This window comes from Hirsutella rhossiliensis, assembly GCF_020360975.1.
Source record: "Hirsutella rhossiliensis strain HR02 chromosome Unknown scaffold00008, whole genome shotgun sequence".
Taxonomy (NCBI): Eukaryota; Fungi; Ascomycota; class Sordariomycetes; order Hypocreales; family Ophiocordycipitaceae; genus Hirsutella; species Hirsutella rhossiliensis.
The window spans coordinates 836,198-861,599 of record NW_025408674.1 but is presented as its reverse complement, the minus strand read 5'-3'; the positions used below and the strand labels follow the sequence as shown (position 1 = coordinate 861,599).

Here is a 25,402-nt window from a genome sequence, read left to right as displayed (position 1 = left end):
CAACCAGCGACCCGGGTTCGAGGAAGGATGGTTGGAACGGCCAATCCGGCTTTCGTCTACCCAGCCGGGTCATCGGTGGCAGTGTCGGAATACCCGCTCCGCCTATCCGCGATCCTTGACTCAGGAGCTTCCCTTCACGTGTGTAACACACTCAGCCGATTCCGGTCATTCAGAAAGGCCCAGAAAGACTACCTAATCACAGGGGAATCAGAAGTCCGGATTGAGGGGTACGGCAGGGTTAATTTCACGATGACCTTACCGGACGGATCATTCCAAATACTTCGGCTTAAAAAGGTAGCTTACTGCCCAAGCTTTTCAACGAGCCTGATTTCTTTCCAAGCCCTACGAGATGAAGGAATCTATTGGGACACCTTCTCGGAGCCTACGAGGCTAGTACGGCGGAATCAAACGATTGGGATTCTTCAAAGGAGATACCAACAATTCGTCCTGGAGTTCAGGCCAACAGCAGAAGCGGAGACCGTCAATTTCGACACAGTCTTCCAAGCAACAAAACCTCGAAGGGCCGGGACCAAGGACCTCGCCCGGCCAGCCAAGGAGACGGCAACCTCTGGCACGCCCGCCTCGGTCACCGGGCCCACTGGCCCTCCACAAGCTAGGCCTTCGGAACGGGGTTCGAATCAAGGGGCCAAAGACTGTGGAGTGCGAATTCTGTGCTCAGGGGAAGGCCAGGAAACAAATTTCCCGCAGACCCCCGACCGGGAAAGAAATCGCCCTTGTCACGAGATTTGGATCGACTGGACCGACCTTTCCGCAGACCACGAAGACTTCGTCCGTGTGATGTTTATCACAGACGCCTTTACAGGAATGGTTTTCCCCTATTTTATGCGGACTTACCAAGAGAAGCATAATTAGGCTGTGTTGAGGGATTTTGTCCATTGGATGAAAGACCGATACGGCTTCGAAGTGAAGATCGTACGCTCAGATGGGGAGCTCTTTACGAAGAAGATCACAGCATGGTTACGAAAGAAGGGCATTTCAGCGGAAAGATCGGCTTCAAACACCCAATCCCAGAATGGAGGGGCCGAAAGATCGGGAGGCCTTTCTATAGAAAGAGGCAGGGTGATGAGAATCGCTTCAAGGCTCCCGCATAACCTCTGGAAAGAGATCGTGGAAGCCGCATGTTATCTTCGAAATCGAACTCCAAGAGAGCCGAGGGTCCAAATCAACGCCGGGTCCGACGCTCCGGAGCCCGACGCGAAGCCAGGGGCCGAAGAAGAACTTGAATGGAAGTCCCCGATCGAGCTGTTCACAGGCAAGAATGCCCAACTGTCACATCTTCGGGCTTACGGTTGCAGGGCCTACGCGATGACTGCAAACGCCCAATTGAAAAGGGACAAACTGCGGAAGCTTGATCCGAGGGCTCACATTGGGTATCTTGTCGGTTATAATTCTACGAATATCTTCCGGATCTGGATTCCATATCTTAAGAGGGTTGTCTCGACAAGAGACGTTGTTTTCGACGAACATACCTTCTTCGACGGAAAGCTCGAGCAACAATCGCTGCTATCAGGCATCGAAGAGCTTATCCAGAAGATAGAGATCCCGGAGGATCAGAGAGGTAACCAAGAAGCTCTCGATGAAGAAACCGATGAAGAAACCGATATCGAAGACCTCGACGCAGAAAGCACTGCAGGAAGCACGATCGTCGTAATGACCCAAGAAGAAGAAGACCAAAGCGAAGAACAGGAAAAGGAAGACTACGAGAGGGCTAGAGTTCTCGAAGAAGCTGGCCTTCTGACGCCTCCCACAACAGCGGATTCAGAAGACGAACCAGGGGCAGTCTTTTCAGTCCATCTTCCTGTCGCTACCCCTGAGGGGGTGGGAGGGAAAGCAGCCCTCCGTGAGGGGGTGGAAAAACCTCACTTTCCGGACAATCCTACAGCGGCTGTTTTTTCGGCCTTGCTCTGCAAAGCCAATGAAGCGTCTGATCAGACAGGGATAGGACAGGAAGACCCGTTTTTCGACCGATCGGACCGATTTTCGGACTTTAATCCTACGCCCATCCAAGACGGATGCCGCGGAGCATTTACAGCAGGGAGGCTCTTCAGGCCACAAAGAAGCCCACCAAGGTCCATAAGAGATCTCCCGGATCCCCAGAAACCCAGAAACAACTCGAGAATCACCCTTATAGGGAGGAATTGCCCAAGCCCAACAAGATCATCTTGCCTCACATGAGGAAATGGGCTCCTTTGAAGAGATTTCTTGGAAAAAGGTTGCCGGCCACCAGGTTCTCGGATGCAAGTGGGTATTCATCTATAAGACAGATAAGCACGGACTTCTTCAGAAGTGCAAAGCCCGGCTCGTCGTTTGCGGCAACCAACAGAAAAAGGGGGACCTTCCGACCCGGGCCACAACCTTAGCCGGGATGTCTTTCCGGACCCTCATGGCCATTGCCGCCGAGTATGACCTCGAGCTTGATCAGATGGATGCCGTCAACGCATTCGTCAATTGCCCTCTTGAAGAAGAAGAAGTCGTCTTTATGAGGATGCCGCCAGGCTTCCAGAAACCCGGGAAGGTGCTACGGCTTCGGAAAGCTCTCTACGGCCTACGCCGATCCCCTCTTCTTTGGCAACAGCATCTCACAGGCTCCTCGAAGAGCTGGGGTTCAAGAAAGTCCCTCAGGAACCCTGTGTGATGATGAAGGGTGCCGTGACCGTCTTTTTCTACGTGGACGACATTATCTGGGCCTACCGAAAGGAAGATGAAGGCTTAGCTAAGGAAGCCATACAAAGGCTCGAAGAACGCTATAAAATGAGCTTCCTAGGGGAACCTAAATGGTTTCTAGGGATACACATCCTCCGGGATCGGCCCCATCGAACGATCTGGCTGACCCAGGATTCGTATATCGACAAGATAGCTCATAAGTACGTTCCCGAAAGCCTAGGCCCTTCGAAGCTCCCAGACACCTGATGGTCACGAACGAAGAGCTCCTTCCGGCTTCTAGCCAAGCAAACCAAAGGGAGATACATCAATATCTCCAGAAGGTCGGATCTGTGCTCTTTTCAGCCATTTCCACGAGGCCGGATATTGCATTTGCAGTCTCCCGGCTAGCCCGCCACAACCAGAACTCGGACGAATCGCACCAACGAGCCGTAGACAGAGTCATCCTTTATCTCTACGGCACGCGTTCGTACGGAATAAGGCTTGGGGGCTCAAAGAAAGTCGAACTGTTTCTTTGTTCGAGTGATGCATCATTTGCAGACAATTCTCTCGACAGAAAGAGCTCTCAAGGCTACGTTATGACCCTATTCGGGGGAACCATTGCGTGGAAAGCCTCGAAGCAAGCCACAGTCACAACGTCGAGCACAGAGGCAGAGCTCCTAGCTCTTTCAGAAGCCTCAAAGGAAGCAATCTTCTTAAGCCGGTTGTTGACGTCTTTACGGATTCAGATCCCCTTGCCGTTGCTAGTAGATTGTGATAACTCGCAGACAATCAGGCTCCTCGAAGAAGGAAGCGCGAAGCTATCTACACGGCTAAGGCATGTCGATATCCATCAACACTGGCTACGTCAGGAATGCCAGGAAGGCCGAATCAGGGTCCGTTGGGTCCCCACGGCACATATGAGAGCCGATGGCTTGACCAAAGCTCTGCCAAAGCAGAAACTCTTCGAGTTCCAAAGGATGATTGGGCTCGAAGATCTCACGGAGCGGCTACGCATAGAGGCCCGGTTAGAAGACCTCCGAGACCAGATCAAAGACCATAGGAAGCCTATGCCGCCGGGAAGGTAAAGCATTCGTATCTCCTATTCACACCGGTCGATCGGCCCTTCGATCGTTGCCCTTAAAGGCTGTTTAGCTACACCCGATCGGGATAGGCTATAGCTAAGGGGGTGTGTCGTGAAAACGGGTTAACGATCTAGGTCCGGAGGTTACCTAGTCGGGCTGACTCTAGCAAAGGTGACTGAGAAGGATGAATAATGTTGTTGTTAAGCGGTGGTATCGAACCTTCTAGATGACAACGTCATCTAGGCGGCCTGGGTGGCGACATCGCCACCACAAGGCAGCCACAGGTGACAGAACTATAAGAAGTCACTTTTTGTTAGGGAGGAAGAAGAATCTAAGGAGAAAAAACATAATCTATTCATCACTTGCACCCTCTCTTCGCGAGAACAACAGGCTAATCCGTCTGAAAGTCGGCACCATTGGTGTCAAAGTATATTCCTGAGGATTGCGGAAAATTTCACGCCGTACTATAAACCGTTGATACCGACTGTCAATCAGTTGCGCAAGAAAGTATTCCCAAACGGGGAGATTTGGAAAAGCCGGATTCAGCGTTGTACTCTTGGATGACGGACATCCTTCGCGAAGCTTGCAAGGATGTAACAGCGGCAGATACGTAGCATTTGTCGAGATCAACAGCACGATTGATGGGGCGGGGTCGCAGGACTCCTGTGGTAGTACAAGGCGTGCTAAGGCTGAGTAACTATCACCAACAATGGGTCGGCACATAACGAAGGAAGCCCAAGGGCACCTGGGAAACCTAGGCTGTCAGCCCATCTCAATCTTGCATCGAAAACCACGGCCGCACACAACAGAGATGATCAGGGCTATCACCCACCAGGCTCCGAGATCGACAACGGTCAGTGGTCACTCCCGGTTTGACATGCGCAACAATATCGACGCCATGGGCCTCGACCAGGCGATGCTGCCGAGGCGCACTTATCATGTTTTCGTCTGGTGGGAGGAGACTGGAGTGAATCTGCGTACGAAGTTCGTGGACTGGTCTGGGCGCTCGCGAGAATCGGGCTACTCGCGATTGCGTCAAGCTTGTCGCGCACGTGCTTCAGTTCATCGCCTATCTCCTTCATTTGTCTGTCCAGTTCTGGTATCGTTTGCTACTGTCCGTTGATAATATCGCCCTGCTCGGTCACTGCTCGCTTCAGCCTCTGAATTTCGTCGCGGGATTTGCTTAGAAACTCTAGGGCCAGCTGGACCATCGCCCTGCCTTCGTTGACAGTGCCGCTAGTCCGCTACTGCTGACCCTCCGCCGCTCGGTCGTGCCGTTGGCTGCAACCTCATTCAGTGTCGCTCGCGTCGTGATTCTGGCGCTCTTCTTCGTCTTGTCCGCCGTGTCTTCGAGTTGTCGCGCGGTGTCTCGGACCTTGCTGCTGGGCTGCGCGACGCGACTCGATCTTTCGTGGGTGTCGGAGGGTGCCCCTGCTCCACCATGATCACGGCATCGGCCGGCTCATCCATGATGAAGTTCCTTAGCTGCTACGTCGCTTCTCGGCAGTTTCGAAGTGTTCACTCCGCGTTCAGAGCGTGTTTTGGAATGGGCCCTGACGGCATCAGCTTCGAGTGGTTGGGCTCCAAAGCTGCTCAGGCTCCACCGAGGGCTTTCCCAAAATGGCCTGGAGCTTCATGTACCCCGCTTTCACGTGATAGTTTCCCGGTTCTGCTTGTCCTGCCCCGCGACAACGCAGTAAACTCTTGGATAGATCACCACGCCGTCCTAAAGTCGAATCTTGAGCAACAGACCTTGTACGAGCACAAGACAAAATACTTGAAACGCCATGTCAGATCCTGTCACGGCTGCGGTCTTAGTACGCAAAGGTCCCCGCCTCGAAGAGCTATGCTAATTAAGCAAAGCTGTAAATTTGTGCTACGAAGTGACGAAGTACACGCAGTGCGAAAATTCAGCGGAGCTTCTTTACTGAGCAAAAAGTGCGAAACTTTTAGACCCACTTTGCTAACAGTTGCATTTTGATTGGAGCCCACTTCGAATACGTCTAGGTGATTGGTCAGATTTACCCAGACTTTACCGTGAACTTTGTTGTGATTGGTTAGAGCCTATGTATACTGTCTGCAGTAGAAATTATTCACACCGTAAAAGACGCCTCTGATTGGTCTAAAAGGTTTACCCGCACCTTTGCCATAGAACGTAGGGGCGCCCGGAGGACCTAATTTCCTGCCTCCATGGCGTAGTGGTGACACGTCTGGAGCCTCTGCGTCCGTCGCAGAGGGGTCGGTTCGAAGCCGGCTGGAGGCACCCCTGGTGAAACAGGGTACACCCGGGTTCCCCGCTCGTCAAAGGGGGCAGCGTCATGAGAGAACATCAGTTCACAACGTCACGTTCAATGAAGACCCAATTCGGTAATTCGGTGATAGAAGAATTCGTCAAGTACAATCGGCGTACCAACCACCATCAACAATAACACATCCAGCTTCGTCTTCGACAAATCGCGCTTCAGTTGCTGAGAATAGGATGCTGAACACTTGGAGAAATTGACCTTCAAGCAGGTCTGTCAGGAAGCAAACAGTGGAATGGTTGGCGCAGCGTAAGCAGATCCGTGGGGCTTGGGGTGTCATGCATCAGTGTATCGAAGCGTCAATAGTCAGAAGGTCTAGGCCCTATTAGAGTCATTCTCCGGGCGTAATAAACACACACACCTAATTTCCTCTTGAAAACCTCGATTCCTATCCTTTGACATTGATCTTCTGATATGACATCTACATGCCGTCTCCTCATCCTCCTACGTGGGGTCCTCCTACGGGGGAGCCTCCTTCGGGGGAGCTTCTTCCCGATCGTCTTTGCATTCAATGCAACCAGTTCAAGCAAGACGATCAATTCATTCACCTGATTGACCCATCTAAGCGCACTAGAAAATGTCTCCCCTGTCGTCGGGTTCATAATCGTCCTGTGTGTCTCTTCTTGCCTCTCAATTCGTTCGTCTGTTGATCTTCACTTAGGCTCAACGCATCCCAACAATCCATAAGCGACACGCAAGCCTAGATATCCAGAGTCCAACGGCGCGTAGGCCTACCGCACCCCAGACATCGTCTTCGGCTTCGCCTGCTCTGCCTCCTCTGCAGCCTCGTCCTTCGTTTTCTCCTGGCGTGCCTCCGCTACGCTTACCTCCACTACAGCATCGCCCTCGGTTCTTTCGTCGGGGCATTCGGCCAGAAGATAGTCCAGGCCATGCAACGGCACACGCCCGCCAGGTTACTATCAGTCGACGTCATCGTATGGAGAGACGGCAAGGCCATGAGCCATCCGCAACGCCAGGCACCTCCCAGTTGCTTTCTATGCAGCCGGCCCCGTCGTCTCCTGCTCTCTATCCCGCGGTTAGCAACACATTCTCATATCTCTTATCCGATGTCAAGCAGCCCTTCCAACGTGTCGTCTCCAGCCTCTTCTGCTTTCACAGCAGGCGATTTGAATCTGCATCCGGTTCCTCGCATTGGCCTTTCTGCTCCTGCAAGCCTACAATCTATCCAATGCGACGAGGCCGATGAAGACGTTCCTCCTTTGGACATCGTTGGACCGTTTGCCGGCGATCTCAACGCACAGGCCATTTCTCAGAGTGATCAGGACCTCCTCAATCTGTGGAACGACAAGCTTGACTCTGAGTCTCTTGAGTACTGCAGTCGATGCAAGGAGTCCTGGTTCAACATGGTCCTTGTAAATGATGTCTGTTCTGCCTGCCGTCGTCGTGACGCCGATGGGAAAAGGCAGCCTCACGAACCTTTCCTCTTCTCCGAAGAAAATAACCTGGATCTCGGCAGCGTTCCCAACGAGCTCCCAGAGCTATCCCAAGTCGAGGAGATGCTCATTGCGCGGGTGCATGTCCACATCCAGGTTTTCCAGTACCGTGGCCAGCAGTATAAGTATCGTGGTCATGTCATTAACTTCTTACGGGATATTGGCCACGTCTATACGCAGCTTCCTCTTCTGCCGCGCGAATTGGACATCATCATAATACGCCCACGGATTCAACGAACCAGCCACACGTCGTCCGGCAGTTTCGACGTCAATTCCGTGTTAGGCAAGGTCACATTCGCGTCTGGCTTGAACACCTTCAACTCAACCACCCTGGCTATCGAGATATCATCATTGACGCTGAGCGCCTAAGTCAGCTACCAAACGACGGTGATGTGGTTGATCAAATGCTTGCCGAGGAAGTCGATGTGCCTGAGGGCGTGCAAGCAGAGCAACATCCTATAGAGCACCCTGACCCTGAGGCCGTTGAGGATGCCGATGCAGCTGGCATTGATGACTACGATGCAGCAGCAATCCCAAACTTCATTGCAGCGCAGGCTGACCTTGAGCGTCTCCGGGCTCAGCTTGAGGATCACGAACCCGTACCGCCCGAGCAGATCCCTCTGCGCCAGGCCCACATCGAGATGCCTAATATCCGGTCTACACCTCTCAATGAGTTCAATCGTTCCCAGCACATCCACGCTTTCGATATGTTGCTTTTAACACACTCATGCGCCAACAAGTTAACTCTCGCAGTTCCTTCTTTCTGAAGAGGCCTGGCCTGCAGCAGCAAGTTGACATGGATGAACTACGCAATGCCTTTGAGGAAGATACCCCAGAATCTCGCGCACTGTTGAGCTCTATTGTGCGCTTCTCAAGCAGCTTGAAAGGCACACGAGCTTACTGGGGCGGCCAGAGACATCAGCTTGAGGCCATCGTCCACGGCCTTACCTGTCCTGGTGTCTTCCTCACCTTCTCAGCTGCTGACCTTCACTGGGATAGCCTCCAGAGACACATGCCGTCATATGTTGAATGGCGTGAGGCTGATGGCCGTGGTAAGGGTGCTATTGCGTTCCGGAATCTCCTTGAAAACCCTCATATCGCAGCATATCACTTTCACAGCCGTTTTACTAGCTTCCTTAAGATAGTATCGATGCCAAAGTTCAACATTACCGACTATTGGTTTCGCTACGAATGGCAGGCCCGTGGCAGCACGCATGTGCACGGCCTTTATTGGGTTAGGGATACACCAAAGCCTGATATGTCTACTCGAAGGCAAAGCTGAGTTTGCCCGGTTCTGGGCCCCTTATGTCTCTGCCATTAACCCAGAGCCCCTTCGTGTGATGCAGCAAGGCGACGCAAATCCATTGGTACTAGTCCGACCGCCGCGTACTTTCCAGTTCCTCGCTGAGGTTGTTAATCGCGTACAACGCCATCGTTGTTCTGAGCTCTATTGCTTGCGACACCGCCGACTGCCTGACAACTCTCTGTCAAGGGAAAAGCTATGTCGATTCCACTTCCCTCGCGCCTCCCATGCCGAGGCCCACGTCACACATGGCCTTAACCCGACATTCCTTGTGTATGATGGCGCACGCAACGACCTCTGCTTAACAACTTCAATCCCTTTTGGCTATTGGCTGGCTTGCAAATCATGACATTTCCCCTGCACCTCCTTTCATGCAGTTGTTAACTATCTCGGCAAGTACTGCTCTAAAGCTGAGAAGCAGACGGAGAGCTACCGCGACGTCGCCAGGGCCATCTTGCCTAGAGTCAATGCACGACAGGGTCTCGTCAGCTTCGTCGCCAAGTTCATGAACAAGCTTACGGCTGAGCGTGACTGGTCTGCTATGGAGATTAACCACCTGCTGCTCAGCCTACCACTCCAGCAAAGCACGAGGACTGTACGATCGGTTGACTGCCGCCCTCAAGAGCAATGGCAGGCAGCCATTGTAGATGAAGCTGCTGATGGTATTCGGGCCTCAAGGAATATATATCAGAAATACCTCGCTCGCAACGATCAATGGGCGCAGTTGACCTACTTTGAGCTTCTCACCAAAGTTGACTTTACACGCCCGGCAGCCTGGCACCACTACAGCCGAGCCCTGACCGTGTGTTGAGCTATTTCCCTCGGTACAAGGCCCTCCGCGGTAACGAGCAGTACGAGACTTTGTCGTGTCAAGTTAACCCTCCACCATCCTCATCGCGACCCTCAGGAACTCAAAGAGGTAGATGGCGCCCTTTCGACACCTTCTCTGGGGCATACGACCATTGCTCTGCTGTCCACGACGTTCATCCAGACGACTACTACGGGGACCTCCTCCTCCAGTCGAAGAGGAATTCCAGGAAGAACCGCGTAACGAGGAAGATGTTGCGGCTGAGGGTTGGGAAGAGCTTGCTGCAGTGCTTCCAAATCGTGGTCCAGATGAAGATGACATTGACTTACTGGGGAATCGCGATTTTGACCTTGCTCACGATTGGCAGCCCTACATTGGCAAGTATCCGGATTTAGCCATTCTGGGGCATGACTATTGGAAGGAGCTTAAAGCTTCACACCCCCTAGGCAACAACCAAGATGATGTCCCTGATGGCCTCTTTGATCAGCTTAACGTCGAGCAGCGCACTGTGTTTGACCTATTTACTCGACATCTTGAGAAGGCTCGACCCTCAACAGCCAAACCCGGCACCGCTCCTTGTGCAGGTAGACGGAGAAGGCGGCACAGGTAAATCCTTTATGATCAGAGCGCTCTGTGCACGTCTTGGGCAGCTATCTCCAACCTGCTTCGCTCGGGCTGCCCCTACCGGTGTGGCTGCTAATGCAATTGGCGGCGTTACACTACACTCCCTTCTACGACTCCTCTTACCAAGTCTTCAACGGAGCTGCCGTTGCTAGGCCCTACAGACATTGCCAACCTACAGTCAAAGCTACGCAACCTCCGCTACCTCATTATCGACGAGAAGTCAATGATTGGCTTGCGTACTTTTGGCTACATTGATAGCCGCCTCCGACAAATATTTCCCGAATATCAAGACACCTTTTCGGCGGCCGTAGCGTTTTGTCGCTCGGCGACTTCTACCAGCTTCCACCTGTTATGGAGAAGCCGCTCTTTACTACGTCTATGCTCACGGCTTTACCTGATATCAATGGCCGCAATGCCTACCTGGCATTCGACAAGACAGTTGTGTTACGACAAGTGTTGCGTCAGCAGGGCGAAGAGCAGGCCCTTTCGCACTGCTCTTCAGAGCCTACGTATAAATGCTCCTACTGTCCTAGACTGGGAGCTGCTCTGCACCCGCGTCCAGGCCAATCTGACCTTAGCCGAGGTTACGTGCTTTGACGGGGCAGTACGCATCTACACAACGAATGCCCAGGTCCGCGAGTTCAATAGGGATCATATGGAACGCCTAGCTGTGCCTTGCATACAGGTTCGGGCAACAAATGTCGGTCCAAAAGCCGCCGAAGCTGACTCTATGACTGCTGGCAACTTACATAACCAGTTACCCATTTGCATTGGGGCAAGAGTTATGTTGACTGAGAACGTCTGGACTGATGTTAGCCTTGTTAATGGTGCACTGGGGACCATATATGACTTTGCCTATGAGGATCACGTACAGGATCCTCAAGCTCATCATCCCTTTGTCATTATGGTCCGCTTCGATCGCTATACCGGCCCCCCTTATTTCGACGACCCTGAGCTAGCCAACGTCCAGCCTATCTTTCGCTCCTGGCGGGACTTCATCAAGGGTAGTATGCCCTGCTCTCGCACTCAGTTTCCCTTGACAATTGCATATAGCATCACTGTGCACAAGGCACAGGGTGCTACGCTTGAATGGGTTGTTGCCGATATATCCCATCGCGATTTCCAGTCTGGCCTCACCTACGTCGCCGTCTCGCGCGCCAAGACGTTGAATGGCATCATGTTTGATGCGTCCTTTGATCTCAATGATATCCGGCGTCGCACGGATGGCTCTATGGCTGCTCGGGCTGCTGACGCTGCCCGGCGTGCTGGCCAGGTTGTGACTGCCCAGGAAGCATTGAATTGACTGGTCATGCATTCGCCTGCTTGCAGCAACTCTCAATGTGACAATTTGGCTCTCTTATGGGTCAGCAACAACGGGGATGGGGTTTTCTCAATAAGGGGAATTGCTGGCTTGCTTGCAATCCTCTCCAAGCACAGCCTTCGTAGCACATAAATTTACAGCTTTGCTTACTCCTGTGACGGCGTATTCGGCGGCAACCCAGGTATCTTATTGTTAGACGAGTCGTCGCCGGAGTCTTCAGGTGTCGAAAGATGTCTTCCCAAACCACAAGAAAGCGATAGTATACGTTAATGTGGATAATACGAACGAGCGGACATACCACTTTAAAGAATGCGAGAATGTTCTATTCCATACCAGTAGTGGCGAGACTGTATGGACGACGAGCGGCGACTTCACGATACCAATCCCCAAGGGAATAGGAGCGAGGGTGATTTGGGGAAATGTGCTTTCGGCTATGGATGCGGAGGCAGAAAGAAAAACAGGAAGAAACCAAGCAACAAAGACAGAGGTAGAATGGGCCCATAGGCCTCTCCTCCCTACTTATCCGGGCCCTTGTACAGTTCCATGTCGATTATCGACGAGCATAACGTATATGCCAGGCGCAAGCAAAGTGTACCATGACCGAGGCCGCCGGGCCCACAGTCAGTCTCGCACAAGCCGTTACATCCTCAATACGACTCTTTCGTTCCCATTGTCGAAGCTGACTGTGGTTCATTGCTTCCAGAAGGACAGTCGGAAAAACAGTCTCTAAGGCGGATACTGAGGCCGCTTCTAGTGTCGCCCTAGTACCTGATTGCGCGATATGTAACTGTTGCTGCGCTTCTGAAAGAGTTCGATAGCAAGCCCATTGCTTAGTCCGACGTCCAGCCATAGTATTATGTCCTGGTAAACCCCGTCAGGTAATATTGCCACGGCACACTCTGTTAAGAGCCTCATGTTCGGATTGAGTTGCTCTCCGATCCGTTTGGGCGAGTCCAGGACAGCAGCATAGATCCGGTCCCCGAGAAGTCTTGGTAGAACGGCCATGTCCGCTGCACCAAAGCGAGCAGCTTGCACACCAACGTGGGGTACTGTATGCCTTGTCAACTTCTGCCAGAACTAACTCATCGCGGGAACACGAACCTTCGAATAGTAGGCTCATCCATTCCAAGAATTCAGGATGGCTGTGGATTCCTTGTCTTCTCGCGGATTTATCAATCGTTTTCCTGATGTCGTCGCCAAGTAATACTGGATATTTCTGCTTATATGATCGAGTAAACTGCAAGACGTTGAAGGTGGTGCAGGCCCTTGGCCCTACTGCTAAGACAAACGCCAAGAAATCATGAGGGAAACGAAAGATAAATTCTCGGTACTTGAAATGAGCTTTGCGTCGTCTACATTTGGCGGCATTCTCGGCCGAACTCCGTGCCACCGGAGCGTTGGGGAGCCGGCTGCAGACCTCTTCGAAGACCAAAGGAAGGCGTTGGTCCAGTCTTCCTTCGTATTCCAGGGGTATTCGCTGGAGATCCGCCAGCTCCTGGGAGACCTTGGAGAAATTCTTCATCCACGAGGCCATTCTTGTCGCGTCACCGAGTTAGATAGAAATGATTCGTGGTGCAGTGGGCAAGGTTGGTAAGGTATTAAAGGACTCCGTAGACGCATGAAGGAATCTGACTTGCGCCGCTGCTCGCCCGCATAAGGAGTACCAACTACCAAATAAAATACGGTAGTACCTGCAATCCGTGAGCATCCTCGCGAGAGTACGAACCCCACCACGCTTACCCGCTGCTACTACACATGCATGTAACGCCGTCTACTGGCGCTAGAGATTGGCTAGGCTTCCGACCTATACCCTATTGTACCGTTAGAAACCCTTGCCGTCCTTGCCGTCCTTGCCGTCCTTGCCATCCTTGCCGTCCTTGCCATCCTTGCCGTCCTTGCCGTCCTTGCCATCCTTGCCATCCTTGCCGTCCTCGCCATCCTTGCCATCCTTGCCATCCTTGCCATCCTTGCCGTCCTTACCCGCCTTACTTTCCTTATCGCCCGCACCACAACTGTTCCCGCACTCGCTGCTAGAACGCTGGCTGCCCGAAACCTGCCACTTAATGAAGCGCAAGAGCAAATTAGCTTCCAACCATTTGCAGGAAAACCAATTCTAGCGCGTCGTATTGTGCCTTTCGCACGCATTCACTGATTCAACGACAACGGCTCGACGTCAAGGGAAGCCACAACTAGGGATGCTGTCTTTCGCTACATGTAATCAAAGCTTGTTGAAAACAAGTGCACTGTCTGAAGTCGAACAAAGCACCACGTATCAAAAGCCTCTTCTTGCTCAGCGACTGCTTATCGCCCCTGTCGCTGGATGAGTACGTGTGTGAGGACTGCCAATACAGCAACAGAAACTACCACTCCGAAGAGCACGAAGGTGTGATGAGCCTCTATCAAACCTCCTTCTGCCTTAGGAATCGGCATTTCCCTTTCCAAAGCGCGCAGGACCTCCTCTGCTGTCTTGTACCGCTTCGTCCAACATGCCATAATCACACTTCCTCCTGCTATGCCCGTTAAGTCGGGATACATACCCTCATTGTAAGCCTCGGCAACTGCCTTTTCATACGGCACCTTCTCACCTGTAGTTTCCAGTTGGCCAATTGTCGATCTGTAAGGCCAACAGCCTGTCAAGATGGTGTAAAAGAGAGACCCAAGGCCGAATATGTCGAGAGCTGGACTTGACTCGAAACCAAACATTGGATGGTAGAAAGGGCCATCGGGAAGGCAGCCTCCATCCAGACCTAGTTCATCACATGTAGATCCACCAAAATCACAGAGCAACAAGTCCCGAGATCCTGGGGTACTTTCGTGAACAAGAACATTTGCTGGGCGAAGATCCGAGTGAACGACGCCGCGATTATGAACATAGGAGATAGCTTCGGCCAATCGTTGACACCATAACATTCGTTGACGCAAGTTGATCGAAGGGTTGCTGTCAATATAGGCTTGGAGATTGCCGTGGCTCGCCTGACCGAGCAGTAGACCGCGGCCATGCTGCCCGAGATATCTAAAGTTCAGTACCATAAGTGTCCATGGCACTCAGAGCTATTATACTTGCGCATACCTCACGATCCTTGGATGTTCTCCGAGTTGCTGGAGTATGAGCGGCTCGACAGAAAAGCAGAGATCGACTATTTCGGCAAGGTCTTCCGCCTGGAACTGAATCGGCTGCTTGAGCATGACTCCAGGGTTAATCAATTCAATGGTGCTCGTGGAACCATTATTTTCCATTGTGAATATGCGGGTAACGTGAAAGATCGTAAGACCCCTGAGTCGAGATTAGTGGATGGTAGCTGCTACAAACGGTGAACCTTAAGACTGTTACCTTACTACTTCGCACAGAAGCCGCGAGCGTGTCCTCAAGGCTGGAATAGAGGTTGTTCCGCTCCGGTGTTTTGCTTATCGCTACGGAGTCCGTACAAACTTATGAAATTCAGCAAGAGGGATCTTTAGTGCGCTTACTTTAGGGCTCTAGTTAATGGGCCCTTGGCTTTCCTTATCGGGCCCTTGAAGTGTGGCTGAAAGTGTGGCGGACTGTCAAACCTACTTTGCGGCTTTGCTTGCACGCGCGCCGGTGCACACATTTGCCGGCGTCATAGGCCCGACAGCATAACTGCATTTCACGTAGAGCCGTTAAAAGTAGGGTGCTTAATGTAATGTCAATGAGTGAGGCAATTGAACAGGCTCGTGGAACATATGCCCGAGGCTACGTCGCTACAACGACACAGTCCCTGATTAGGCTCTCGCTCCGTAATGCAGCTACGGCGCTCTCTGCAGCAGCTTGCCAGGTCTCGAACTTGCGGCGGAAAGGTGACTTCATCGGTGCGGCGTTGGTGCGTTGGGGATGCCCTCACCTTGGTATGCGTTCGTGCGTTCGTACGTTGGCGTGCGTTGTATGCGCGTTGTCAACTTTGTCGCGTTCTAGCTGGATGCACCATTGACTACTCGTGCCCGCCTCCACTTTGGGATTCGCTTTGGCTCACCCACAAGTGGGGGTGCACGAGTACGGAGGCCGTATTGACAGCTTTTCACAGTTGGCGGCTAATGTTTTGGCGGGGAAAGGGACGCGACAGTCATGTGACTATTTTAGCCACACTTTAAGGGCCCGATAAGGAAAACCAAGGGCCCATTAACTAGAGCCTACTTTAGCCGTACCTCTCATACATTGATCAAAATGACTTGAAAATGATAATTTACGTTGTATCCTCAGCCTTGATTCAACCCAAGCTGCTGCATGGTGCGGCTGCCTAAGCGACCCCAGTCGGTGGTCCATGTAGCATGTCCGGTCCGGCGGTCCCTTAACTCTTCAAAAGCTCAAGAGCACTATAAAAAGGACCGAACTCGCCGGGTTGATGAGTGAATCAACTCTCTTATATAAGTCATTGTCGATTGCGCCATTATTGCTGTATCACCTCCATTCATATTTCCCAACCTCCTTCATGTCAGTTCAGTCTACTCAAGCGGTCCCATCATACATATCTCTGATCTTGTTCGAGTATGTGCAAGAACTACGTTTCCGTCAAAATTTACTCATGTGGCACTCGGGGTAGCATGGAGACCTTTAAATTCGACCCTTGCAACGAGCTGAGCAAAGCAGGCCACAGAGTCATCGAGGTTGAGATGGGCTCGAACAAGGTCAAGGCTGCATGTGGCAAGTACACTTGCGCCGTCTGTAACCCTGTGACCAACGGTGAGCCCTCCTACCCAGTGCTTCAGCACGTAAAATACATGAATTGGGAACTCTAGCAGCGTTGAATGGGACTGAAACATTCGTTTTGGCTTGCTTAATCCACCAAGTACAGTTGAGAGGATAGACTAGCGAAGTACACGAGGCATGATGGAGTTTGCCTGTTATTGTTGTCACCTGCTTTAGAAATCTACCTGGCAAGTACATATAACTCATAAAGAACCTAGAAAGGTCTACTTACCTTAATTGATGGTTATGCCACCTGTGACTAAATGCCTTTGCCTTTTCCAGCGTCTTGTCAATCGCCCTTTCCATAAGTGCTTTACCATTACCCTGTTAAAGCTCATCGGCTGAACACCATATTCCTCCGTTCATGAAGATCTCACTGCAAATTTACTCCTTTGTTCGACAAAACTCATGACTGTTCTCTGCCAAAGTTCGCGTGCTTGAGTCTCCATTTCCAGTAAGTTAGCGATAAAATGATCTGTCTACAGGTTCGGACAAACAACTGAAAGGGATTCCGCTTCGACTACAGCCCAAATGGGATAACCGCCAATAGCCCCTGGCAATGTGCGCGTCGCAATAAGAATCGCGTTCTTCAACTGATCGCATTAGTCGTGTTCCTGCGGCGCAAATCCAAAATGCAGGGTAGAATAAATCTTGAGGGAAAAATCACGTGCGAGGACGGTAGGGAGTAAGAATCAGAGCTGGTAGACCGGGATAGCAAGTAGGTAAGGTCGGCAAGTGCGGCATTGAGGGTAAAGGGGGTAAGGAGGGTAAGGAGAGTAAGGAAGAGGGTCCTGACAAAAAAATCTCTCTTGATTTCGTACAGGATATGCGCACATGCCTGTCACGCGCTTAAAGTGCTTGACCACGGTAGATGGCTGGTTAATTCCAACTACTGGCTGGAGTGACTTTTCCAGAGAAAAGCACGGGACTGGGAGGCATCTCGTGATTATAAAGTAGGGTCGCATAGCCTCTGAAGGAGCTCGTCAGAGATCAATCAATTGCATTACTGGCCCCCGTTCTTCACTCTCTGTTTCGTTGTGTATGCGCCTTACAATGCCTTTGGATGCGCGTACGGAGTAATCCCGCCCCGAGCCCTCTCCCACATAAATCTTCACCCCTAGACGTTCTCTCCAGGCCAACCGTGCTGAAATGAAGTTTCTCTGATTGGCTCGGGAACCGTCGAGAGAGACGGGAGGGGAATATGATATTATGATAAGTCGAATAAGATAGGATTCATTACTTTGGACATTAATGACGGACGGGAGGAGACGGAGGACTTGTCCAAAGTACCTAGGTGAAAAGCTAAACGGGCTTACTCTATGTAGGTCTTCCCGGTTGTAAAGCGACTGGACAACGTGCTGTGGTCTCTTCACCTGCGCGTTCCTTGCTATATACCAACATTCGCTGTTACGACTTAAACGTCTATATAAAGCACGTCTCGCTCAGGGCCAATCCGGTCCCCATATGCCTTCTCATTACTCTACGTCCGCATTTCGCTCTCAAGGGTGCCGCATTTCGACATGCAGGACGAGGTTGCCATCAATGATGCCCCCCTTTCAGTGTGGGTGGGTCTGCAGATCTCTGCGGCAGGCGTAGGTCTTGCCTGATTGGTCTTGTACCGAGCTTGCACTACACACGCTGCAGGTGACATGGCCAACGACATAGTATAGTAGTGAGACTATAAGTCCTGCGACAGAGTTCAGGTGAAGCATTATTGCCTGTTCTTCGCATTGTAGGCACATAGAGTGTGCAGGCATCTGCGGAGCCGGATTTCTGGTATATATGGCACCGAATGGCGATAAAGTCTTCACCATTTCAACTCTTCTGCAACTCAAAAAGGCGCTGTCAAGCTACCTGCAATAAGACGATGGCATCGCATCTTGTCACTCCATGCTCGATTAGGTGCGGTCACCTCAATGATGTTGGTCAGAAGAGGTGCAGCCATGACGAACCGTGCCAACTTGGAGTCGAACCGTTTCAGATCATCACCGAAACTTGCGAGAGGTGTATGCAGGACAAAACATTCCGCAGCAAGTTCCACGACCTTAGATATAAAGCATCTCTATTCCGTTACTGGGAGAGTCGAAAGCTCAGGGAGAATAGAAATTTGTGGGAGTCTTTCAGGTTGGGTGTGGGAGTGAACATCCCGGTTTTTGCGAGAATCACCGCCAAAATGGAAACAAGCATGCGCGAAACATGGCAGGAAGAGACCAGAAGAATCGTCAAACTAGCGAGTTGTGGTGCGAGCGCGGTTTTTATGGAGGGTCAAGGATCGTGTTCTGTTAATGAGTTAGACAGCGATAAGGGTAGAGCACTTTTAGAAAGGGCGATGGAGATGATTCTTGAGGGGACGAATAAGCCGAAGGAATCGCCAAGTAACTAGTTATCTTTTCCGTCTCAGAGATCTACCTCTGTTCCTTCTCTTCCCGCCTGACAATCCTGCTTTTCTTGATGCTCCCGACCAACGGCCCCGACGAGACCGAGATCAGGAACGACCAGGAGAGCCAGGTTCTTGGCTCTGCGAGCCAGTACGAAGCCCATCTTGCGGAATTGTCACAGCTGAAAGTCATGCTTCCTGCAGCCGCGCCATTGTCTCACAAATCCCAATGTGGAATGGAGCAACGACACCTTTTGCTCGTGCTTTGACCTTCCTTATCTGATCCATCACCACCAGAGAGCCCATGGTATCGGGACGGCCATGTTCATTTTGACTGCAGACCCGGGAAAATTGCCCTTGCGCATGCCCATAGCGTTCCGACCCCTTGTCAAGGCGAGCTTAGACACATGCAAGCCATAGTGCATGAACCAGGTTGTATGCACTGCTGGTGATGCCGATCTACTGGATGGCCTCATAACGGGGGGCCAACCGCATCAATCTGCTGAAGACGTGCCGTTCCGCCCACCCTACTCTGAACAGGCCGCTTCAATGTGGAGGAACCTCACCCGCCTCATATACGTAAATCATCATATCAACTATATCCCAGTCTCGAGGCAAAGACAGTGTAACCTTACTACGGACAAAGCACCCATTTCCACCTCACTCGGTATGTATGCTCGTTCGCAAAACGGCTAGACAACTTCGTAAGGCTCTCTTCATCTAAGTGTTACTTCCAAGTACCAAAATTCGCTTTTATGACTTAACCTTATATAAAGCACGTCTCGTTCCGAGGAAGCTCGGTGCTCTCATTCTCAACTCTAAGTCCGAGTTCCGCTCTCTCCATCATTCAAGGTCGCCGAATTTCGACATGCACGACGAGATTACCGTCAAGGAGGTCATCGAGGCCGGTGTCGTGTTTGCCGTGACCACGGTCTTTATGGGGCCTTACCTGTACTGGATGATCAGGGTCAAGCCACGAGAAGCTTCGCGTAGGCGAAGTTGGGCATTGATTCCCACAGCATGTCTCTTCTTGGGTAGCGGTTTACTATTCGCCGCTTTGTTCGGCAGTGCGAGAAATGCACTCCTACCAAGCGTCCTTGCCTACCCCTTCTTCACAGCCTGGAAAGGGGTCACCATGTTATGCGTCGACATCATTGAGGTACTCCCTATTCAGGTCCGTCTAATTACCTCCCCGATATACTCATGATTTACAGCTTATTCAAGTCGTCGATCCCTTGATTTACGCCTATTTTTCTCGCGCCGTCGAGTCTGGTCCCTCCATTAAGGCGAGAATCATCATTTGTGGACTAGTATTGGCCTTTCACCTACCGTTTATTGGGGCGGCCGTCTGGCAATTTAGACGATCTGGTGTCGAATACTGGTGCGCTGCTCCAATGGTGTCTCACTTGACTATCGTTATTATGGTTATGGCGATATGGAGGAAGACACAGTGTTTCCGTCGTTTTGGCCGGCACTCTAACCAGCATTAGCCAGAGCAGCCGACGTCAAACCAGGGCATGCCGTGGCTTGGAGCAGTAAGCGGATTGATGTTCCTAGCATCATCTGTGCTCCTAGTGTGTTCTGTGACTGGTCGGGTGAGACACCAGTTTGGAGGTCAGTGTGGACTTTGTCTGGCGATTTTATTTATGCCAGCAGTACCTCTAGACAGTATGATAAGAGAGCGCCAGAGAAAACGGGTAGAAAGAGAGATGGAGATACAACTATCTGTAGTGATAAAATCCGGCACTGAACGGTCGACAGAGCACCTGGTATAATTCTGAGGGCACTCAATTAAGCGACGGTGATTTATATCACTGTCAGCCCTCTGCCCACGGCTGCTTCCTTCAATTTAAGCGTCCCAAGTTTGGGCCACACGCTCATGCCGCATTGGTCGATGCAAAGGCTTCAAGTAATCCTTCCATAGTTGGAAGCGGGATGCGAAAGTGCCTTCCAAAGCATTAAAGGAAGCCATGCCTTCCGCGTAAATCATCTCGTATGTATGATCTTCAGTTCAGCTAATGAAACATGCTCCTCAAACAAACATCTATGAGTTCGCGCATCCTTCTACTCGTCGTTTGAAAGCCATGTGCAAAACAAGCACCATCTCGAAGAAGGGCTCGCTCAAGACAACCAGCTCGCCTGGCTCCGAACTCCACGTTATTGAAGGTGTTCAGGCGTTCAGACGTGCCCTGCCCACATGCACGAACGAAGCATTAATTCTATCTGAAAATGGGGGGGACGACGAGTTTACTCTCGACGACTACATTTCTGATAATAGTGGCGAGCGGATCATGGATTCGCAGCTGTTCCAGCGTTCTGTACCCCGTCCTGGGACAAGGCAGCGACAATCTCTCATTACACTTATGCTGGAGAGTGAAAGAGAGCAACAGGCAACCTCAGACAAGCGCAGCAGCGAGGGGCCTCGATCCAACGTTCAAGACACTCTAGCTACATGCGACCGTGGGAAAGCCACGGCACCTCTATCGTCACGAACGACTCGTCGTAGCATGCTTACGACCGAGTTAACTGACTCTCTCCGATTTGGACTCGTGCGGAAAGGCAGCAAGGGACATTCGTAACCGACACTGTGTTCAATCATCAGCACGTATTGCAAGATACGCTGAACTTGAGGCAATTTCCAAAGAAGTCTTACATGAAGGCAAGCGAAGACATTAATGCTGGCTCGTGGAACAGATATTTACTGGAGGAGGCATCCAGGGACCAATACCATTTCAGGGGTTGGTGAAGACTCATGATTAGAACTCAATACGTTCATCTAGTCTGCAAGACTTGCAAGGCCCCTCGCTTGCTCCTTCGAGACCTATAAGCTCGTTGCCGTCTGTGCCCCTGCCCAGGGGTTTGCCATCTTCGCTCAGGCGTTTGAAACTCCGCATTCATCCTCCCGGAGACTCCGTCATGGACCTTCTCCTCAACCAGGACATCTCCGGCTTCTGCATCTACGCGCCGATCACATCGGCTAATTCTCCAAATCCATCAGCAGCCACATTCTGAATAGGCGCCGGGGCGAAGAGTGACTAGGCGGACCGCCTCTTTTGCATCATGCAGACTGGCCCGCAGCTCTCCTGCAGTGGAGTCAGGGGTTTAGCGTGACGCAGGATTCTGCCTGTTAATTTCTCTTCACTCGTCTTGGCCCTAAGTGGCAATATGTATGCATACGCATGGAAGGTCGGGAGGTGGCGAAGCTTGCAGCATACGAAGCCTCATGACAAGGGGACGGCTGCCCACGTCGGTATCCACTTCGGAAGAAGAAGGTAGCTCTGTGAGACCTGCATCCGCGGTTACCGAGGTACGGATGTTTTGCAATACTAATTGGATATAACAGTTATGAAATATTGGCAAACAGGCAGGGCTCTGAAGCGAGCGGCTCCCAAGACTCGGTCCGGCTGACCAACTGACTCATCACGTTTACTCAGGGGCGAGTGTCCCATTTCCCACCAACACGGGGCAAATGTGACCCGTAAAATGCAAATCCGACTGTCCTTTGTCCAAGCCCCTGGGAAGACTGCAAGGGCTACGCCATGACCAGCACGCGGCCAGGCAAAGAAGGCGTGAAGCTGCTGTAGCTATCTTACCTGTTCTTTCCCCAAATACTTCCCTTGCCAGTGATCTAACAAGGTTTTTCCTTTTGCCAACCCCCATTCTTTCCCGACCCTCAGCATTGGACCGATACTCTACTTACGAGACTATTCACCTGATTTTAATTTTAATTTTGCTTTCCTCCTTCACTGGCTAAGAAGAGTCTATATGCAAGCCTGCAAGCTAAATGTCAGCCCCCGCAGTAAGTGACATAAACCCAGGTGATACCATCGACAGGAATAGCCTTTTCTAACACAAGACTCCGTCTCTCTTCTCTGCTCTAGCAGAAGAACAGCTTAGTCCGAATTCGAGATAACCAAAGGAGATCGCGCGCCCGACGGAGAGAGTATGTCCAGAAGCTCGAACAGCGACTCAGAGTATACGAGCTCCAGGGCATCGAGGCTTCGACCGAGATCCAGATGGCCGCGAGGAGAGTAGCTGAGGAGAACAAGCAGCTACGGGAGCTTCTCAACAGGTATGGCTTTAGTGACGGCCATGTTGCCCATTTCTTGCAGTCGGGCACTTTCGTGCCACTTGATGCCGACCAAGGCCATCCTTTTCGCGCCGGCGACCCTGGGGCCGCCGTCCAGTCATTGGAACAGCTCTTGGTGCCGCGTCGACTAGCCGGTCTAGATCAAGACTTCTCCCTCTCTTTGCCGAGACAGTCATGTCGGGAGCCCTCCACTACCAGCGGGTCGACGACAAGTGTGACGGTACAAGTGCACGAACAAGGTCGGGTGCGACTTGGGTAAAGTGATTGTCTACGAAGAGAGAAGGAGGTTCCTAAGGAAGACTCTGACTTTCGCTATTTACATGAATCAAAGTGAGACATTTCATAAAGTATGAAAGTCACATGATCGTTCCCTCACAGTCAACTTCGTTGATTTCCTCCGAGAATGTCTGTCGTCGAATGAGATTCTGAACTTCCTCATCTATAGCTCCTACCCATTGATCCTTCTCACTGCCTTCCATCGCCTGTCGGAAGGTAAGCTTTTTCGGGTCGAAGTCGTACAGGTCTGTATTAGGCTGGAGAAGCGTCCTTGCTACCATGGCTCTTTCCTTCCTGCCACTCTCCCCTCGCTTCTTCAGACGTTCTGCCATGCGCTGTTCTTCTCTTTGCCGCCGTTCCAGCTCTGCTCGCTGCTTCTCTGCTCTTTTGAGTGCCACGGTCTCTCGTCGAATCTGGGATCTTGTTTTCGGCAGACTCCTTTCAGGAGAGGTTATATCCGCCTCCCCTGTATTGACAATGATTGTGTCTCCTTGGAGCTCTTCCTCCGAATCTGCAGTGTCTTGGCCGGTCGGGTTCCCGTCCGCTGCTTCTCCGGCATCCTCCCAGCTTCTGTAGCTTCCTGGTCCATGGTCCTATCCTGACCGAATCTTCGGCATCAGAGTCATCATCAGTGAGCTCCCCTTGCTCCCTTTTCTCTTCCTTCTCATCGTCATACTGCGATTGTGATTCTTGGCTGATTTCATTGTCCATATACTTGCTCTCATCGAATTCCACGAATCGAACCTCGTGGACCTTCTTATCAGCTGGGTTCCAGACTAGATAGATTTTATCTGTCTCCTCTTTGTATCCAACAAAACTCCTTGCCATGCTCTTTTCAGAAGCTTTGTTCTCTTTTCTTTGGGAATAAATACCCAGGCAGGACATCCGAACACTCTCAAGTGCCCTGATCTTGGCTTCTCTCCACGCCATAACTCCCATGGGCTTTTAGCCATTCCTTGACAACTCCCTATTTCTCAGATAGGCCGCTGTTGCGTTCGAAAACTCCCAGTATGCTGCAGGAGGTCCATTTCGTGACGCATAGCAGACCCCCTCTCTGATATGGTTCTCATGCTCCTCTCAGAGATACCTACATCCCAGAGATGCCAACAAGTATGTTCTCAGCTCGTCAGGGGATTGTTGCGAAGATCTATTGGAACCAGGTTAACGGCACACTCTACCATGAGCCCACAGGGCGCACTCTGGTCAGCCTGCAAGAAATTGAAGACCAATACGTTATTGCAAGCCTCTCAAAGCGGCCCCAACACAGCGTCTTTGTCACAAGCAGGGCTCCTAAGCCACCAATGGGTGGGCAAGCAGACCTTTGGCACAGACGGCTAGGACATCCGGGGCCAGAACCCCTTAGCCACCTAACCAAGATGGAAGGACCGGCCACGTGTGAATGCGAGGTCTGCGCAACAGGCAAGGCAAAGAGGCAGGTCTCCGTGAGAGCCCACTTTACGACCCAGAGGGCCGGTGCTCAATTTAGCTTCGACTTACACCCAGGCCCGGTGGCCGGATTCGGGGGTGAAAAGTACTTTGCGCTATTCACATGCATGACGACCGGAATGAGGTTTTATTATGCATTGACGAACAAAACGAAGGTCCGAGATGCTTTCAAGAAGCTAACATCGATGCTAGAAACTAGTTCAGTACGGGATAAAACTGATCAACCTGGCTTCTGACGGAGAAAAAGCCCTTCTAACAAAGGAGCTAGTCAAATTCATCGAAGGATTGGGCATTCGGGTCTTCCAGTCAGCTCCATCCACGCCCACGCAAAATGGGCATGCAGAAAGGTCCGGGGCCGTGGTCAAAGAAAGGGCCCGGCTTATGAACCTGGACTCCCGCATCCCGGAGGAGCTCTGGACCGAGACCTACCGCACAGCAGTGTATTTGCTCAACCGTACGCCACTTAAAGGATCTGATCATAGCTGGAGAAGCCCACACGAACGATGGTGGACCCATATGAGGGACCACAACCTCTATACGGCCACATCAAGCGAGTCCAGCCGAGCATAAATCACCTGCGTGTCTTCGGCTGTGTGGCCTACCCAATGGCAATCACTGCGTTGGAGCATGTAAAGTCACATAAGACGCAGTCCCCGCTTGAGCAGAGAGCTCATATCGGTTACCTGGTGGGCTACAGATCGACCCATCAATATGTCGTGTGGATACCCTCGATCCGCCAGACCAAACTGATGGTCTCGGCGAATGTACAATTTGATGAGTCAACAATGTACGATCCGAAGAGCGAAGAGGACGCGGAAGCTGTCCAGGTCTATACATACGATGTTCTTCGTCAAATGGTGGCGATAGACGTCCCTGACGACGAAGACATAGAGGAAGCAGGGTGCGCAGTTACTCAGTAGAGGCCGGTTTCTCTGTCTCTCGGGTCTAGGGG

The 25,402-nt window shown here is 51.6% G+C and overlaps 4 protein-coding genes across 4 annotated transcripts; 3 read left to right on the top strand and 1 right to left on the bottom strand.

The window, feature by feature from the left end:
* Nucleotides 1-7,116: 7,116 nt before the first annotated feature.
* HRG_07364 (ATP-dependent DNA helicase PIF1) lies at nt 7,117-7,872 on the top strand (the record flags this gene model as incomplete). The annotated part of the gene is made up of 1 exon (XM_044865835.1): nt 7,117-7,872. One exon carries the CDS (start codon nt 7,117-7,119, stop codon nt 7,870-7,872), a length of 756 nt encoding a protein of 251 aa, XP_044718799.1.
* A 2,717-nt stretch (nt 7,873-10,589) lies between these two features.
* Nucleotides 10,590-11,541, top strand: HRG_07363 (uncharacterized protein; the record flags this gene model as incomplete). The annotated part of the gene is made up of 5 exons (XM_044865834.1): nt 10,590-10,707; nt 10,772-10,869; nt 10,924-10,938; nt 10,996-11,145; nt 11,209-11,541. The coding sequence occupies 5 exons, from the start codon at nt 10,590-10,592 to the stop codon at nt 11,539-11,541; spliced, it is 714 nt and encodes a 237-aa protein (XP_044718798.1).
* Nucleotides 11,542-13,381: 1,840 nt separating this feature from the next.
* HRG_07362 (kinase) lies at nt 13,382-14,796 on the bottom strand (the record flags this gene model as incomplete). Its single annotated transcript, XM_044865833.1, has 4 exons — nt 13,382-13,618; nt 14,145-14,173; nt 14,370-14,572; nt 14,630-14,796. The coding sequence occupies 4 exons, from the start codon at nt 14,794-14,796 to the stop codon at nt 13,382-13,384; spliced, it is 636 nt and encodes a 211-aa protein (XP_044718797.1).
* A 9,584-nt stretch (nt 14,797-24,380) lies between these two features.
* Nucleotides 24,381-25,370, top strand: HRG_07361 (uncharacterized protein; the record flags this gene model as incomplete). The annotated part of the gene is made up of 3 exons (XM_044865832.1): nt 24,381-24,605; nt 24,643-24,888; nt 24,933-25,370. 3 exons carry the CDS (start codon nt 24,381-24,383, stop codon nt 25,368-25,370), a joined length of 909 nt encoding a protein of 302 aa, XP_044718796.1.
* Nucleotides 25,371-25,402: the final 32 nt, after the last annotated feature.